At 39.0% G+C, this 20,078-nt stretch overlaps 1 protein-coding gene across 8 annotated transcripts in view; it reads right to left on the bottom strand.

The window, feature by feature from the left end:
• Ezh2 (enhancer of zeste 2 polycomb repressive complex 2 subunit) overlaps positions 1-19,704 on the bottom strand; it is a 62,644-nt gene extending 42,940 nt beyond the window's left edge. For 2 of the 8 annotated variants that reach the window (XM_032906638.1, XM_032906644.1), the window contains exons 1-4: positions 19,569-19,585; positions 15,739-15,841; positions 3,477-3,600; positions 2,465-2,593 (exon numbers count right to left, since the gene is read on the bottom strand). In XM_032906638.1, coding sequence (XP_032762529.1) covers positions 2,465-2,593; positions 3,477-3,593 — 246 coding nt within the window. In that variant the 5' untranslated portion in view covers positions 3,594-3,600; positions 15,739-15,841; positions 19,569-19,585. Of the gene's footprint in view, positions 1-2,464; positions 2,594-3,476; positions 3,601-15,738; positions 15,842-19,568 lie in introns of all 8 variants that reach the window. The other 6 variants (XM_032906643.1, XM_032906645.1, XM_032906642.1 and 3 more) reach the window with 5 other exon arrangements.
• Positions 19,705-20,078: the final 374 nt, after the last annotated feature.

Raw genomic sequence — 20,078 nt, 5'->3', positions numbered from 1 at the left:
TGACATTTTGATGTCAGATAATTCTTTAAAAGATTAACTGAAGACCAAAGAAAATGAATGCATAACATATTGTCACTGTCTTCAAGTTAGAACTTTTTTTTAACAAAGAAAGGAATTAACGAGATGGCTTAACCATTAAGAGCCTTTTTGGTTCTTACAGAGGATAAACTCAGTTCCCAGGATCCATGTCAGGTGGCTCACAACAGCCTATATATAACTTCAGCTCCAAGGATCTGATGCCCTCTGGTTGCCTCCCAGGTACTGTACTCACATGCACAGTCACACATGGTCACATATACACATAATTGAAAATAAAAACCTTTTAAAAAAATGAAATATATCTGAATTAAAATTCTGTGGCCAAGATTGCTTAGAATATTTCTGAATCTTAATAGCAAAGACATATACATATATATATATATATATATATATATATATATATATATGCTCAAAATGCTCCATGAAGGACAAAATGAGCTCTTTATTCTTTATCAAAATTACTAACATAAAATATTTGAAACATACATCTATAAGCAACTTAAATGGACTCAGCAGGATGTTGTGTGTGTGTGTGAGAGAGAGAGAGAGAGAGAGAGAGAGAGAGAGAGAGTGTGTGTGTGTGTGTGAGAGAGAGAGAGAGAGAGAGAGAAAGAGAGAGAGAGAGAGAGATCCCCAGCTCGGAAAAAAAAAAAAAAAACCAAAAAAAAAAAAAAAAACAGGGCTGGGGAAAGCTCAGTGGTAGAGCGCTTACCTAGGAAGCGCAAGGGAAATAGGAAGTCTTCGAAGAAAAAAAAAAAAAAAAAAAAAAAAAAAAAAAAGGCACCAGACTAAACTTTAAAAAGAATGGGACAGAGAGATGGCTCAGTGATTAAAAGTACTTGCTGCTCTTACAGAGAACCTGAGTTCAGCTCTTAGCACCTACAAGGTAGCTTATAACTGTCCATAATTCCAGTTACGGAAAATCCAATACCTTCTTCTGACCTCTACAGACACAAGGCATGCACACAGTCCATTCACATGCATGTAGACAAACACTCGTATACACAAAATAAGCATTTTTTTAAAAGATGGGGGTCTCACTATATAACCCTGAATTTGAAATCAGAGAAATCCACCTGCTTCAGATGTGAGCTACCACACCCCATTCAGAAATAAATATTAAACAAACCTTGCAAAAGAATTACCTGAAATCCATCTTAGAATGTTCATAGGCACAGGCATAGAAAAGTGCCCCTTTCACCCTTCAAATAATAATAAAAGCTATTACCTCCGATCTCTACTCTTTGACTTTCATGATAATGGGGAAGGTATTAGTATAAAGCATGTAAACTTATGATTTATAAATTTGTAAAATTATAAATCAGACTTTAAAGATTTGTCACCTAAAAACTATAAAGAACTTTTCCAAATCATGTATTCTCACAAAGTCCACACCACCATGAACATCACCAAAGTAACCATTGGGATCATGTATATAGTTGTTATCCGTGAAAATGCCACTGAATCATGACAGAAGCCTTTAAAGCCTGTGTGTCACACAACCTCCACAAGCCTCATATGACAGCAAATTATGTCTTGTTTATTATAATACTGTTATATTTTAAGATACTCACTGAAATAATTACTTTAAAATAAATAAGTGATCTCCATGTTTTATGCATTCATAAATACTCTATAATGGTATAATCTTAATTCCAAATAACTTGCTTTTCCTTCAGTTTCCACTCAACACCCTTTATCATGTCTTTCTATAGAAAACAAAGCTCAACAGAAATGTTCAAACCAGAATCCAGTAAGTAGCTCTCTTCTGTTTAGATCTCTGCCATTCCCTACCATCTTGCTGACAGTATGTTTTGATATTTAATAATAGACTCTACCATAGGACTTTTGTTTGAGATTATAATTACAACATTTCTCCCTTCCCTTACAACAGGATTGTATTTTATTTTTTGCTTTTCTTTGAAAATAAGAAATTATCTGATGGTGATTAAGATCTCCTTCACTCAGAAAATGTAATTGTATAAAACGCCAATCTTGGAAGACTTAATTTTTTAAAATTCTCAGTCTTTAAACAAAATGCATACTAAAAAGCTTTCTTAGATCAAAAATATAAAAGAAATATTTCTTACAACATGGCTAATTTTTATTAAGGAGACAAGGAGGAAAGCAACTGTGAATTAGAAAGCCTTGCTCTAAATAATACTAATCTGCACATTTTAGAAATTTGATTTCAAAGTTATTTTTAAGTCTAGTATGCCTAAATAGCCACAACATATTCTAAAACCATACCAAGCTGTTAAGAGAATTATTAATAGTGTGGTAAGGCTGCCATTGATATACACTGAAACAAGTAGCAATGAAACAGAAACATCTTGAAGTCTGAATTCTTCACAATAAGCAATAAACATTCCAATAAGTAGAAAGCAAATGTGTTGATAATTGTTGCAACACTGTGTTAACCAACCTCCCTAGTCCCGCGTAATGAGCTCACAGAAGTCATGATGTGCACAGGCTGTATTCTTCGCTGCTTCCATTCTTGATTTAAGGTTTCAGTTCTTTCCAAAATTTTCTGACGATTGGAACTAAACATAGTCTTTTAAAAACAAACGAGAAATTGTTCATTGTTACAATATGTAGCATCTTTACAGGTTAAAATATAATGATTCATCAAAAGTACAATGGCCATGTCCTCAAATGTACACAGACTTCAGATAATACACTAGAATTCTCCACACTCTAATAATAAATACAGAAACATTGCTCCTTACTTCCTTGTAAGTAAAAGGGGAACAGGAGACTATTTTTCATCTTCTCTGTGTCTCACTTTGTATTTCGAAATCACAATGACTTTAGAAACACAAAGTCATAAAACAAATGCCTTTGTGTTTAGGTTGAGTCTATATAAGCAGTGCGAAGGTATACTGAAAAGACTGATTTCCAAACAGGCTGAATAATCCTTAACTTAAATATGTGTTATCGTTAATGTGCATGATATATACTTTTTCATTTTTTGAGAAAGGGTCCGTGTATCCCAGGATGATCTCGAGCTTCTTTATTTTTTATTCCACTGTTGATTCACGTGCCTGTGCATTACATGCTGCAGCGCTTCTAGGGAGGTCTGAGGACTTGTGGGGATTGGTTCTCTCCTCCCACTATGAAGGTCCCAAGGATCAAAACCAGGTCATCAGGCTTAGCAGCAAGTACTTTTAACTGATGAGCCAGCCTCTCATCAGTCCAATCTTGACTCCTTCTGGTCCTTCTGCTTCTACCTCCCAAGTGCTGGCATTAGAGACTCACAGCACAGCACCAAACAGTCATGATGCAATTTTAACTAGGACAGACGGTGGCTTTAGAGTCTTAATCGATTTTACTGTAAATATGACCTTGACTGAAAATGTACCATTTCAAAGTAAATCTATTTAACTTGGGGGTGGAGGAAATTAGTTTCAATTATATATGCATTTTTATGAAATTACCTTTACTTCGTCAGCTCTTCTGAACCTCTTGAGCTGTCTCAGTCTCATGTACTCTGACTTTACACGCTTCCGCCAACAAACCGGTCCCTTCTCAGATTTCTTCCCAGTCTGGCCCATGATTATTCTAAAAGCAATGATTTCATATTATAATCACTTATCTAACCAGCTTGAATATGATCTTTTAATCCCAAGCAAACTGATATCAACAAAACACTTTTACTGTTGATATTTGTAGAGAAAAGCTCATGTATTCTGTATAGTTAAATCTTGAAAATGTGCCACTGAATGATTTTATTTTTGTTGTTTGGTTTTTTGTTTTTGTTTTTCGAGACAGAGTTTCTCTGTGTTGCCCTGGCTGTCCAGGAACTCACTACAGAACAGGCTGGCTCAAACTCAGAAATCCTAGATCCATCTACCTCTGCCTCCTGAGTGCTGGGATTTAAGGAGTATACCACCACACTCAGCTTTTAAAGCTTTTATCCTTTAAAGCATATTTTTATTTATAAACACATACTTTTATCTATAAATCTTAAATAGTAGCAGGTTTATTGATATACCATCTCATTATGGGAATTATGTATACTATACCACAAGCTAGTTTTTACTCCACAAGGCTCACACTTTTAGAGTAAAAACATTAAGTTTTTAATTATTAAAAAGCTATAATAGAGGTTAGAGAGATGGCTCAGTGACTAAGAATACTGGCTGCTCTCCCAGAGGATCCAGATCCAATTCCCAGCACCCACATAGCAGTTCACATCCACCTTTTTAACTCCATCTCTAGGGGATCTGACACCATTTTCTGGCCTCAATAGGCATCAGGCACCCAAGTGGTGCAGACACAGCATGTAGGCGAAACAGCCACATATACAAAATCAAATAAAATACATAATATATTTTTAAAAACAGTTATTTGTTTCACGCCAAGTACTATGATCACTCAATATAATAACTAAGGATAAGCACACACTGCTGTGGTCCCAGCCATTCCACAGATCCCCAATCAATTTACAGTAGTTGGAATATTGCCTACCTCACACCTCCCTCTCACACTACATTATCAGGCCTTATGACAGGCACCTCTATGGTGAATATATACAAACTTATGGTCATTTTCCCTAAAGTACTGTACAACAAATAGTGCAGCAACTATTTACATAGCATGTCTGTCGTATTAGTTATTTTAAGTATAATACCAATAGTTTAGAGCATAAAGAAGATGTTCACAGGTTATGTCAGTTACCTTGCCATTTTATATAAGGAATCCAAGGATTTTGGTATCCAAGAGGCTACTTCAACCATTCTCTCTCAAATAACAAGGGACCCCTCTAGTTGCAAAAGGTACAAGTGAAAAGGTTCCGTTTACACATTAAGAGTAGAGAATGTACAGTAGGACAGTAAGGATAAATCAGGGCTGGGTGGTGGTGGAACACACCTTTGATTCCAGCACTTGGGAGGCAGAGACAGACTGATCCCTGAGTTTGAGGCCAGCCTGGTCTACAGATTAAGTTCCAGGACAACCAAAACTACACAGAGAAACCCAGCCTTGAAAAACAAAATAAACAAAGAATAAACCACTATACACACACATACACACACTCACACACACACACACACACAGACCTGATCACAGTTCTCACTTCAAATATTGTGATGGTGCCTTTACTTCTTGTGCCACTTTTATTCACATGTGGGGTTTTGTGAGCAAGAGGAAAAAGAAATGCAGCAAATACAAAGCAAACGCCTCTGCCTTATCTTTAGTTCCAGACTTCATGAGGCAATTATATGCAAATAAATATGGGAACTGGCTATAGTTCACCAGACAGGTAACACATACTTCATTCTGTACCTGAAGTCTAAATCAGTGTTCTTTCCTTATACAAGTATTACAACCATATTGTCTCTTCAGGAGATTACAAGGACATTTTTGTCTAGCTGTATAAAATGTTATGACTTTCCATTATCTCAGAAGCAATAGGAAACCAGAGTGTTGAGTCAAAGGGAAGTTGGGGTGATTTACATTCTGAAAGGACCAAGCTGGCAGCCACATAGAAACGGAGAGGAGATAGGGGAAATGAAAGAGTAACTGTGTATCCAGGTTAGATGCCACTACAGAGCAGTCTCTAAAGGAGAAGACACTAATTTTAGACCATGCTAGAGACCAGAGAGAAAAATAATCACTTAGATCCCAGAAACTGTGAGGTGGGAGGGACTGGAGGAGGTCAATAGAGACATGCCTTTAAAGTAATGCCTTCCTTTCAGAAGCCCTCCTATTTCCTCAGCTTCCTATCCACCAGAAGGTGAAGAACTGACTCCTTCACAATTACCAAATCCCACTAGTGTCATAGTTATACTTAAAAAAGAAAAAAAGAAAAAAAATCACAATTTTCATTGTGCTCCACCCCCACTGTAAATAAATTCTTCACTATCAAGAAGAGGTTTTTGCACATTTGTAAAATCTCAGAGCCTGCCTCTGTATAAAGAATGAACTTAGAAACTATGAAAGTCTATTAGTAATTTAAACCGAGAGGGTAACCTGTATTTCATTAAAGTTGCTCTGCTAAAAGGAAGGTAAGAAATAAAGAGTGGCCATCCTAGACTATCTCTAGGCAGAAGCCAGAAAGAAAAGGGAAAGTGAAAAAGTAAAGTGGGAAGGAGGAAGGAAAAAGGAGAAGAGAAGGGAAGAAACAAAGAAAACAGAAATGTGCCAAATTCCAAGAAACCAAGGAGTGAGTATGAATGGCAGGGACACTTAGGATCCTGGTTGAGCTGTCTTAGAACACTTGGGCCCTACTGTCAAGCAAATAAAATCAGTTTCAGTAACTACTCAGTTATATGAACAAAAAAAGGCATACAACTCCCCCTACGCCCAGCCTCCAACACACACATTAGTTTAGATTAGGTTTTCTAAGAATCATAGATGGTAGAAAAGACAAGACACTTTAAGTCTCTGAATTTAAAAGTTAGTGTCGTTACATATAGAATGTCTCTTTCTAAAGCATTTCATCCTTCAAATTGTCCTAATGGATAAAAGCTGGGTAGAGTACCCAATAAATAATTTGAATTTTTCTTTTCTAGAATATCTATAGTGCAACTTTTACTTCTTTACCTGATAAATTACCCAAGTACTAAATACTAGTAAGCTCAAACTAGCCAATTTATCTTTTTAAATTTGTGTACTCGTTTAAGGTTTTGTTTCTTGAGATAGGATCTCACTACATAGCCCAGGTTAAATCTCAAAATGACTGAAGTCCTGCCTCAGTCTCAAAAATGCTGGATTATGGGGTTGGGGATTTAGCTCAATGGTAGAGCACTCGCCTAGCAAGAGCAAGGCCCTGGGTTCGGTCCCCAGCTCCGAAAAAAAAGAAAAAAAAAAATGCTGAATTATAGCTATGAACCATAAGACCTAGCTACACCATCTTAACTATTTTCTTTTTTAATGGTGCTAAAGATTAAATCAAGGCTTCATGTACACTAAGCAAGTATATTACTCTAGAACTAAACCAATAATTTTAATTTGTATAAAACACTAGTTCAAGTACTAGCAGGATGGCTCAGGGGGTAACAGGGTTTGCTGATGACCTGACAATGAAGGGACCTTAATTAAACTATTGCCTCCATCAGACTTCCTGTAGGCAAATCTGTGGGGCATTTTCATGATGTGTGAGAGGGCTCATTGCACTGTGGGAATGGTGGTGCAATGGGAAGATGATTTAAGACCTACTATGTACTGCTTACCTGCTTTTAAGAGAACATGGAGGCAACAGATGAACACAAGCCAATCACAGAACAGATACAGTGTATCTCTAGTCATACAAAGTATCTAAAGAAATAGGTTGATGCATAGGTAATTTCAGTTTTTACATTGTTGAAATTTGTCCTTTGTTCCTAGAACACATTATTAAATAAATGTGATTGTGTTATGCATCATTTTAATGTGTATTTCTTGTTTTAAGTCTTTTCCTATGCCATACTCCTTGCTGTTTTGGATTTATTTTGTACTACTTGAAATGATGTAAGACAAAAAGCATACTCAAGAGATTTTCTTATTCAAGTTCAAAATGGGTCATAAAGTAACAAAGACAGCTGGAAATCTCAACACACATTTAACCTAGTAACTGCTCAAGAGTGAACCAGGAAGTGGAGGTCCAACAAGTCTTGCATAGGAGATGGAGGAGCCTGGAAGGAATGAAATGACTGACTATGGGAAGCTGAAAAAGCCAAATGAGAACAATTATCTAATCACCTCTTACAACTACATGAGAAGCTGACACAGAACTCAATGTGGACCATTCAAGTCATCCTACATTTAAGACAAATGGGAAATATTCTGTAAGTAGCTCATGTGCTAATGAAAAGTCAAAAGATCGTTATTTTGATCTACTCTCCTCTCTTAGTCACTGCTCCTTTTCTCCACCTGACTGTGAAATGTGAAAGGGGATTACATACAACAACCATGATGACCAGCTCCAAAAAGCTCCAAAGTAATGCCCAAAGGCAAACATGCAGCAAAAGGTTATGGTTACAGTGCAATCCATTACAGCTTTATGAATCCTGGAAAAAAATCCTGACAACTGAGATGCTCAGCAAATCATTGATATACATCAAAAAGTACACTTGCAGCCAGCATGGCCAACAGAAAGGGGCCATTTTTTCTCCATAGCAGCACCTGACTACACATCATACAACCAATACTTCAAAAAGTTGAATAAATTGGGCTATGAAGTTTTATCTAATACACCATATTCACCTCACCTTTCATTCACCAACTATCACTGCTTCAAGTACCTCAACAATTTCTTACAAGAAGAAAACTTCTGTGGCCAGCAGGATATAGAAAATACCTTCCAAATGTTTGTCAATCATGTAGTGTAGCAATGCAACATTCTGAAAATCTCTCTTCTGAACTAAAAGGCAAACTTTTACTTACACCCAGAGTTAATAATACATCTTGAAGTCACTCAAGACTTAAGATTGCCAGCATATTGTTTATACAAACGGTTTACCTGCCTTTAAGAGAACAATGTAACAACCAATCTTACTTGTCTTGGATTTCCCATGTAAACAGCTTTTATAGTCTAAACTAATATATAGCTGAAAAAAGTTGTGTACTCCTCCATGTCCCTGACCCAGAATAATGTATGTATATCATTTCCTGAGAGCAGCAAATACAGAAGTTAAAAACAGCTTTCTAAAATCTACAAAAAGGTTGAAAGCAACTTGGTGATAAACAATGTTTGTTATCTAGATGAGCTGGGATCTGTTGGAGCCAGTGACTTAATCCCTTGTAAAACTCTGTTAAAGATTTCTTTAAAGTTTCCTATTTCTTCCTCATGTGATGCTTTTGGTGCATTTCACTAAAGACAGAGCAGAGCCCTTTGTTAAGGACTTATACTGATGATACAACAGATACACACAGATCATACAACCACACAGAAGAAAGAAAACCACACACAGTCATACAACAGACAGACACAAGGACAGATTCACAAGGCAGCCCTTCAGGCAAGTACAGATTCAGACTCACAAAATAGACAGAGGATGCCTGGAAGACACAGGAAGTAAGAAGTAGAATAACCACTCTCTAGGTTAAACAACTCCAAGAGGAAGTGCTTTTATATTTCTTTCCTTAATGAGGAACATTGATGAATTATTGGCAGCTCAGAGTCAATCACTAATGCATTATAATCCACACAGTGGAGCACAGTTTTTGTTTTATATACTACAGAAAGAATGAAACTTATTTGTATTCCAAGCATGGTGGTGCATATCTTTAATCCCAGCACTCAAGGAAGCAGAGAAACCTCTATGAGTTTCAGGCTACCCTGGTTTTATTTACACAGCTAGAACTGTCTCCAAAAGAAGGGGGGTGGGGAGGAGGAAGGAAGGGAGGGAGGAAGGAAAAAGAAAAATTGTGCTGGGAAAAAAGTGTTGATTTAATGGTTCTTAATTTTGATTAATAAATGTGTTTGAACCTAGTTATAATGATTTGAAATTCAACCCAGAACAAAAGATAAAAGTTCTAAAGATCTGTTATATATCAATGTGAACATATGTAACATTACTGAACCATACACTTTGAAATAGTAAATACGTAGGCTGGACAGATGACTCAACTGTTAAGAGTAATTAATGCTCCTGCAAAAGATACAAGCTCAGTTACCAACATATGAGGTGGCTCAAACTGCCTGGAACACAAACTCCAGCGGGATGTGATGTTTCTGGTCTCTGCAGGCACCATCAGGCATGTATATATGCTCCACACAGACATGTACATATACTTAATTAAAACAATCCTTTTTAAAAATGGTAAACATAGCAGGACAGGATGTGGTGTCTTTATCCTAGCACTCAGGAGACAGAGGCAGGTGGATCTCTATGAGTTCCAGATCAGTCTGGCCTACAAAGTTAGTTCTGGGGCTATTATACAGAGAAACCCTGTCCTTAAAAAAGAAAAAAGAAAAAAGAAAAAAAGAAAAAGAAAAAAAAATGTCTATTATCCCAGCACTTTGTAGGCATAGAGGTAGGGAAATCAGTCTGTTTGAGTCCACGTAACCTACACAGTGAATTCCAACCACCCAGGTTTCACAATAAGACCCTGCTCAAAAAGAGACAAACAAATAAGTGATGAAGAGCTGGCTAATCATTTAGGAGAGATTGCTTTTGCAGACGACCAGGATTCTGTTCCCAGCACCCACATGGCAGCTCACAATCACCTGTACCTCTAGTCCCAGGGACCCAATGCTTCCTCTGACCCCTGCAGTCTCTTGCACAACACAGGCACATAAAATTATATAAAAATTTAAAAATGCATTTTTCTAAGAAACAAGAAAAATGTGATTTTGTTTTGGGTTTTGTCTGCAGTATTGTGCATTAAACCCAGGGCATGCATGCATACACACACACACACACACACACACACACACACACACTAATTATCCAACTATATCCCCAGCACCATTCTGTGTTGTTTTCTAACACAATAAAGAGTAAAGTTGTTCACTTAGGGATTTCATGTCTCCTAAGCACAGTAGAGGTTCAACAAGTAATAATTAGTTCTATTGTTTACAAGCACATGGTTGACACGTGTCTGCAAACAAAATACACTTAAACTTCACTACAGACTATAACATCAAACACTAGAAGGAAGACTTCAGTGATGACTGATGGCAGCTCTCTCACTCCTTAAAGAACATCAACTATCTCAGTGTTTTGTTTCCAGTCCTTCTCAGCCTTTACAATTTAAAAAAAAAAAAAAAAATAAAACAGATAAAATGTTTTGTTTTGTTGACACTTTTTTTTGTTTAGCTGAGGATAACTTGAAACATTTTGCCTAAGTTTGGTTTCTATGGTACTTAAGTCACTAGGTCAATTTGCAGAATTGTCAGTTTGTTTCCTTATCCATGCTCCCTTCCAATTTTTTCTTTTCAGTCACAAGGATTTCTAAAATTTTCTGGCTTTAATCAACAGTCTAGTAAGTACGTAAAGGAAATTCTTGTAATAATTAATAAAATAAATTAACACAATTCACTATGTGATAGAAAATGACCATGTAAAACTCACTTGCTGAAACCCTGTTACAGATGTCTACCTTCAGGAGGAAGAACACTATTTAAATAATGATTTGATCCTTTTTGCAGAAGCTACCTAAGAAGTTAATCCACCTTTGTTTTAGGGCCAGCCTATACTAGGTTTGTTGGACTAGCATGTCCACCTGCCCTGGCAGAGGCTCAGACAATCATCGCCAGCTGCCAGGCATACTGATGACCTGTTTGGCCTGCTCAGTGGAGAGTATAGTGGTGTCTTCTGGCTTTTGCTACTGGCTGGCAAAGCTGTTAGGGCCCAGAACCCAACCTTACTTCTTGGCATAGTCTGTCATCTTTTTGAGTGTGTCTGAGGTCTCTGTCAATATGAACCTGTTCTCCCATATATGAAGCCCTTTCCAAACTCTGCCATAAAGATCAACTTTTTAGAAGAGGGTAGAGTGAAGGGACTGGAATTGTGAAAAACAACTGCGCAACTATGTCTCCAATTAAAGAGCACTCTAATTCAACTGGAATAGGGAAAGAGGTGTTTTGGACCACAGGCTAAATAGCACCTTGACATGTTAAAGTGGTTAGATATTCCAGAAAGAGAGCTATTATTATCTCATGGCAATCTTTTCATTCCTTAGGTATCGCATAGAAGCTATATTTCCTATAAACAAGTAAGAAGACAGGCTGAATGATTGACTGACTGATGGAGATAAGCAATGGCTATTTTGTACATTTCCACCAAATGGAAGCTTTACAAATTTCTTAAATTGTAGTCATGGCAAAATTAAGTTCAACAATAGTATAACCACCTACAGATGTAGCTCCATTACACAAGGAGAAGGAAGGGCAATACATCTTAAAGCAAATGAAAAAGAAAAATTTGTGAAACAAAATTAGGTGTTGCAAAAGAAACAGACTGATATTTATAGAGTGAAAATAGTATACCAAAATCAAATACTTAAGGAGGATGAAACTTAAGGTCACCTGGGCTACATAGTATGTTATAGGCCAGTCTATGCCACAGAGAAAGGCGTTACCTCAGAAAAATTGCATGTATGCATGTGTACTATGCATGCGAAATGCCTGCAGAGACCAGAGAGGGCACTGGCTCTGCTGGGACTAAACTAAAGATAGTTAGCTGCCATGTAGGTACTGAGAATTGAACATAGGTCCTCTCAAAGAACAGCCAGTGCCCATAACTGCTGAGGTATCTCTCTAACCCAGCCCTAAGATAACCATCATTTGAAGACTATCAATACCAAAGTCAGTGTGGATTGGGAAGGCTATAACTCCTGTGCAGTTTCCACCATGGCACAAGCACTTTGAGAAAGTCTGGCAACTTCTTATGAAGTGAAATTAATATTTACCACATGACAGAGCAATTCAACTTGGAAGCAGCTATTCAAGAAAAACTAAAATGTAAATAAAGGATCCACACAAACAGTAACAGCTTTCTTAATAACCAAAAACTAAAAACAGTTCCATTTATCCATCAATAGACAAGTGAAGGAAAAAAAAAAACCCTAGAATATTCATATAACAGAATGCTACTTTGAAATAACTAGTATAAGTTACAACATAGATATACATCAAAAACATGCTGGATGAGAGAAGCCAGACACAAAAGAACACTTCTTTTCTCTTCTATTCATGTAAATTCCTGAGCAGGAGAAATCTGATCAGTAGTTGAGGGGTAATGGTGAGATATGTGATGCCAGTATTACACTGTGAATGAGGTAGTAGTGCAGGTGTATACATTTGCCAAACTCCTCAAGCTGTACCTTTCAAACCTGTGCATTGTATATAAACCAGTTTGGTAAACTGGAATTGTTAACTAAAAACTGAACGCTTTTCTAGGAAGCAGTATAACAATACTAAAGGCTCAGAGTGTGCATCGCCTTGAAAAGGAAACTCTCCTTACAGAAAGTTATCCTACAAATGTTCAAAAGATACCTGGGAGGCAGGATGCTAAGATGGCTCAGCCAGTAAGGCTCCTGCCGCACACGCCTGGCAGCGAATGGCAGCCTGAGTCCAATCGCCAAAACCCACATAAAGGTAGATGGAAAGTACTAACTCTCTTAAGTTGTTCTTTGACTTACACACACACACACACACACACACACACACACACACACACACACACACACACACACACAGATACACACACACACACACACACACACACACACACACACACACAGAGGTTTTTTTTTAAACAAAGACAAATGAGATATAAGGATGATCACTTCATCTGGAGACCATCAGAGAAACAGGGCAAGATTAATGAGCCACATTTATAAGCTGGAATATGGTCCATTCCTCTTTACAAAGGCAGTGAGTGCTGACAAGAGCAACAATTTTTCCTGTAAAAAGCTACATGGTAAGTCTTTTAGGGTTGGCAGAGGATATATCAATCTCCCTTACATAATTTTTTTTCTTGAGGAGGTAGCAATGTTTTGCTACTCTTTTAAAAAATATATTAATATTCTTAATTTAGAAACCTCATATAAAACAACCTGTAGGCTGGGGGGGGGGGTGTAGCACAGTGGTAGCAAACAGTATTAGATTGGATTTCCTATGCTACCCTAAACAAACAAGAAGTGGGAAGAAATTAGAACTTTAAAACCAAAACCCAACATCCAAATGCCCAAATTCTCCTTTCTCAACCATTACCTAGCTCCTCTCTCCAGCCCTTGTCATTTTTTTTTCCTACATTAAAAAAAGTAGCTGGGATACAACTCTAGTAATCCAGCACTTGGGAGAAGAGGCATAAGAACTGGGAGTTCAAGGCTAGCTAGCTGAGCTACACAAAACCCTGTCTCAAAAAATAAAAATAGGCCAGGCATGGTGGTACATGTCATTAAACTCAGCACTTCACAAGCAGAAGCAGAGGCAGGAAGGTCTCTGGTGGATCTCTGTGTTCAAGGTTAGCCTGGTCAAAGAATTAGTTTTAGGATAGCAAGAGCCATACAGAGCCATTCAGTTGTTAGACACTGGTTAAGTTGTCCATGCTCAGTAAATCCCACATTTATACCCATGTGATCAACTCTAATAAAGCTCATTAAGCAATAATAAGGAGGCAGAAGCATTAAGATTACCCAGACTTTGAGACCAGCCTGGTTGAAATAGCAAATTCCAAGCCAGCAAAGTTTATACTGTGAAATCCTGTCTCAAAAAATAAATAAAATGCATCCAGGCATGCATTCAACCTTGTAGCCCACTTAGGTCCTATAACATATTGCAACAAGGCCAAGCAGGATAAGTGCAGCTTTCAACAGGTATTAAGGAAATCATTCTTTGCAACAGATGGAGAACATTCTGGGAAACCACACCAGGTCAAAATGCAGAGAACAAGTAAGAGATCTTATGGTGCTCAGCCCCAATTGATACATCTACAATACAGATCCTACACTTAAAGTTCAGGGAACTTATCAGAAGAGGGGGCAGAAAAAAAAAAAAATTAAGAGCCAGAAGATGAAGAAATCTGCTGAGATTCTGTCTTCTAGAAGTGACAAGGAAGCTTCTTCACCCATGATAACTCAACAATACAGCTGCTTAAACAAGATCCAAAGAAGTGTAACGCTAAGAAACATACTAACATTAAAGAGGATAATCTTATGGGGCCATCCCTAAACAAAGAATTACAGGCAATTAAAGATTGCTGAGAGTGGGAGAAATGTCTTCCCCGGGGATGAGCACCCTAAATGGGTATCAACTAACAAGTGATCAGCCCTGAAATCATGTATATACAAATAACACTAAACGGACTGAATAGATTATATTTATAGATTTAGGTAAAAACATACACAAACATAACAATAAAAAAGGAAGTGACCATGAACATGGAGAAGTACATGGGAGGAACCAGAAGGAGGAAAGGAAAAATGATGTAGTTATATTTTTATGCTTAAAAATTAAGAAAAAGATAAAGTTAAAATATGAGCTGGAGAGATAGCTTAGCAGTTAAGAGAGCTTACTGATCTTCCAGAGATCTGAGTTCCATTCTCAGTACCCTCATGGCAACTCACAAAAACAGCTGTAATTCCAGTTCCAGGGGGATCTGAGAAAGGTCTTCTGGCTTCCACAGGTTTCAGGCAGAAACACCAGACATATGCATACATACAAGCAAAGACTCAAACATATAAAATAAAAATAAATACATCTTAAAAATAAACACAAAGATGTTTCTGGCTATGTCACTTATCAAAAGGTCCTCAAAGTTCATGCAAGTTGTATAGCATGTATCAGAATTTCACTCCTTTTACAAACTGATATAGCAACAATGTCATTAAGCAATAACCTTATAATAACTATGCTCATACTTAGTATCACTGACCAAAACTTCATTATACAGTGCCAGAGTTCATTGTGCAGAAATTCCTTATCTTACTTCGTTTCTGCCATACTTCTGTGTCAGAGGTATATCCACAAGGTATAGAACTATGTGACTATTTTAGAAATGTATCAATTTCATGAGCTGAAGAGATGGCTCATCAGTTATGAGTGCTTGCTATGCAATCATGAGAGCCTGTATTCTGATCAACACCCAGATAACAGCAGGCATCTTAGAAATCCCTGTAACTCCAGCTCCAAGGGATTGGAAACCCAATTCTGGCTCCTGTACATTTCGTGTACTCGCACACGAAAGCAAATAGTTTTTAAATTTTTACTATGTGGGAGGGGAGGGTGGCTAGGGGAGGTAGTCTGGAAGTCACAGGACAACTTACAAGAATCAAACAGTTCTCTCCACCATGCAGGTCCAGGGTGAATCAAACTCAGGTCATCAGACTTGGTGGCAAGCACTTTTGCCCACTGAGCTATCTTGACAGCCTAATAAACAAAAATTTTAATAGAAAAAATATATCAGCTCTAACTTCTATAACATTTGAGATGCTAGTAGATTCCTCTCTACTCTTGCCATTAAAAAGAATGAAGAGCAAGTTACAGAGCTGCACAGAACCATAGGAGAATGATGAAGAACAACCCAATAAATGACTTATAATTACAGTCACTGCTTCCTTCCTTCAGTTTTAGCTTCAAAACACACCTGAAATTATTACAGTAAAGAACTCATCAATCCCAACAAGATATCTTTCAGTTAAAAAACCTGCCACCTTTGGCTTCGAGCCAAGCACATAGGCACATGCCTATCATCTTAGCTACTCAGGAGACTAATGTAGGAATATCATGAAAAACTAATAGTTTGAGACCATTCTAAATAACACAGCAAGACCTACCTCAAAAAAGAAAAGCAGAACATGGTGGTGCACCTTTATAAAAACCTAGCATTCAAGAGGCTAAAACAAGAGGACCTCAAATTCCAGGTCAGCCACAGCTACAAATCAAAACCTGCTATCACAAAAAGAATTGAGGCATAGTTGCCTATCCCAGCACTCAAAGGCCAAGTGAGGTAGGACTGCCTCAAAGTTAAGGTGTGTATGGGCTACACAGTAAATTCAAGACTAATCTGAGCTACGTGGCAAGTGAGGGAGGAAGACCTAGTCTGTCTGCTTTGCCAATTCCTTTATTACTGAGAGAGAATATGTGAGCCAATGCATGAACATATAGAGGTTAAAAGACAGCTTTTGGGAGTCAGTTCTCTCTTCCACTGTGGGTTCCTAGAATCAAACTTGGGTTTCATAGCAAGCAGTTTTATCTATATCTCACTGTTCCAAATTTCTGTCAAAATATCTCAATGTATCTTTCCAATTTCCTTAAATCATTGGTTATTAAAATCTCTATTCTCTGGAAGCTACCAACCTAGGTGTTAGGCATACAATCAAATCTGTCCCACAGCACTTATACAGTGTGACACATAAACAAGTGAACAATTTGATATATGCTATAATAAAAGCATGAACAAAGCCCTGGGAGTGTCTGAGAATTCTGGAACAGCATCTCTAAAATAAAACACACAATCTGATGGACATTTCTCTGAATTTAGTGCATTGTTCTTTCTACCCATGCTCCACCGTACGTAAAGATTTTACCAAACTATAACTACTATGGAATTTACAGAAAAAGTCACCATCTATACTGACATAAAGACTTCAAAGCTAATCTATAAACCATTTCTAATTAGCCCATAAATCATTGTATCAGCAGAGAATTTTTCCTTGTTTTTTTTTTTTTTAAAGCAAATCAACTTTCTTCACTAGTATTTAAAGGCTAATGATGAAATAAATCTAAACTTCTTAAGCATATGACCTCAAAGAATAAAGGACACCGTAAAGCAAACGAATTTTGGTATGATTTGGGAAATATGACTAAAACCTTTACATAGCCAACACAAAAATAATCACATGTATCCATGCAAGAGAAAACCAGTACCAAAAACTACACAACTATCTAACTACACAAGTCAACAAGTGGCTTTTTCTATCACTATTTAGACTGTCTAAATATACTCTCATTTCTATCAAAACATAACGCAGAATTTTCAACCAATTCCTCATGAGATTTTAGGAAATATATGTGGCAAGTACAAAATAGCAAATATCAACTACAGGACAAATCACATATTCTGGCAAAACTGGAATTTTTAAATTCTACACACCCAAGTTTCTACCCAAATTCTATACAACTAGCTCACCTCATAATTAATGAGATTATCAATAGGACTTTAATGTAAATATAAACCTTATGTTACAACCTCAACATTCAGAGCAACACCTAGAATGTCTGTTCCAAGATGCTCCTAAATCCTAAGCAACAGAAATTTGAACTGCATTTCTTTGTTTCCATTCATACGAAGCGGTAAATTAGCAGATTTACTTTAGGTCTTCAATAGATGAAACAGTGCAATTGAAGAGTCTGGTTTTTTTTCTTTCATTCTTTTTTTTTTTAAAGAAATATATTCAAGACCCATCAAAATAAAAATTTAGGATGCAATTTTTCTAAGTGTTTCTGGGACTTTAAGCATTTCATTCCCTAATACACCTCTCCAAAGAGAAAAAGCAGGATTCTTTTCGTTTAAGACCAGAATCCAACCCATTTCCAACTTAAAAGAACAAGAACAGGAAATTAAATATAACCAAAATATTTCCAAATACTTGCAAGTAAAATTATGAGACTTTTATTTCTAAATATGAATTCACTGCTAATGTTCATTAGTGAAAATAGTAAATTTTGAAATCGCCAAAAATATAAACTACATTCAACTGTGACAGCATTAGTATTTTTCAAATGTTTTATGTGCCATTAAAAACCCATAAAATTAAAATGATAACGACTTTCCTGAAATTGAAATGGTGTTGTATCATTGTTGTACGGTATTTGAAATATCAAAGACAAATTTTTACTTCAGATGAATTTGGATTCTACAAATCCTATGTTAATAAACAAAGGAAGTTTCTTTGAATTGTGACCAGAATACACTCGAATTTCTTAGGCAACAAACGTCTTTTCTGACTCACCAAAGCTTTTGTTCACGGGAAACATGACCCACTAAAAAGAAACTGTCAGTCCTTCAGCGTAAACCCACATTTCTCGTGGGTATTTTATTTCGATCATCTACTTCTATCATCTCTTCCACAACCAACCCCTAGAGATTTGGGGAATAATCACTGAATAAATGACAGTTGATTTCGTTAGCACCTGTCGCCGTTCTCAGAAGCTCAGAAGTTGGCCAAAACAGTCCGTAATTTTTTTAAAATTTTGATCCTTTAAAACGTAGAACTCACAAGACGTTCACCAAGTTTTCCGAAAGCCCGTGCTTTCTCAATTTCTCCCATTTTCAAAAAGTAGCCCTGCAGCATACATCTGGTGCGTGCGGGGGGAGGGGAAGGTTGTACAATGAAGTGAGAGAAGGGAGCACAGCTGGACTCTTCCATCGAACTTAGCACAAAGCCAGGCGAGGACATTGGCAGCCCGAGGCTGTGGGAGACTCCCGGCTCTCGGGGAAATGTCAGCCGCGGGGCTAAGGGAGTTCCCAACATCGTTCATGCAGTCCCTCAGCAGCAAGGCCAGGCGTTAGTCGGTCGCCCCCCAGCAGGGCCAGGCAAGGACGAGCCCTGCCCACTCGCGTTCGCGTCGCGCCTCCCCACGCCCCTACCCGCGCGGCGGGAGCCCCGAATGTCGCCGTCTCCCCTCCCCTCCCGAGACACAGTCTGTCCTTTGTCTGAGTGCAGACTCTCGACTCGGTCCCACCAACTTGTGGTACGTCCCGTCTTACCCGGGCGCTCCCAGCCACACAAAGGAGACTTGAGGCTTAGAGCTGCCGGCCCGGATCGGCCACAGGAACGCCCCCAGCCCCGGCCCGGCGGGAACAGGCTCCGGGACAGAAGCCCCCACCACCGGTCCCCGCTCGCCCACATCTGCCGGAATCCACAGTCCACTCGTGGGACCTCGTGGACCTGCCCGCACCTCATGACCCCTCGGAAAGCTGTCTCCTAGCCCTCCCTCCGCGCCTACAAAAGCAGCGCTCGAGTGAGACCCGCTGGGCGATGCCTGAGACTGGCCAGGCACTCGCGCGGAGGTCCCGCGGTCGCCGCCGCAGCCCCGGGGCGCGTTCCAGATCCCTGACTGCCGACCACCGGCGGCTGACGGCATGCATTACCTTCGTCCCGCGCGCCAGCCCGCGCTTCTCCCGCGCGCCGCCCCAACGCGCCGCCGCCACCGCCACCGCCGCCGGGACTCCACTGCCTTCGATGTCCCACTGGGTGTCGGACGCGACCGGACCGAGCGCCAAACGCAGCAGCCCAATCGTCATCGCTTTTATTTGGCCCCCCCAGCACTATCAAGCGCCGCCCCGATTGGAGGATGCGAGAGGGCGCCTGTCCAATCAGAGGGCCCGACGAGCTGTGAGCCTTCCAAGCGAGCCCCAGCCCAGGGACAGGGAGGCTCGCCGGCGCCAGCGCGTGCGCGAGTGACAGGGCTTGTTCTGAGGAACGCGGCTAGCCGGGTGGAAGCTCCACAGTCTCTGTCTTTGTTCTTTTGCCAACGTGCGGTACCCTCTCAGGAAAGCCATGGACAGACAGGCGGAGACCGGGCACTTGGCGGGACCCGAAGCCCGCTATGGGCAGGAGGCGGGGAGGTCGGGATGGCGGGAACCGGCCGGGGGGCGGGC

Source organism: Rattus rattus, chromosome 6, assembly GCF_011064425.1.
Source record: "Rattus rattus isolate New Zealand chromosome 6, Rrattus_CSIRO_v1, whole genome shotgun sequence".
Taxonomy (NCBI): domain Eukaryota; kingdom Metazoa; phylum Chordata; class Mammalia; order Rodentia; family Muridae; genus Rattus; species Rattus rattus.
The sequence above is the reverse complement of the archived record's forward strand: the minus strand, read 5'-3'. Positions and strand labels throughout refer to the sequence as shown.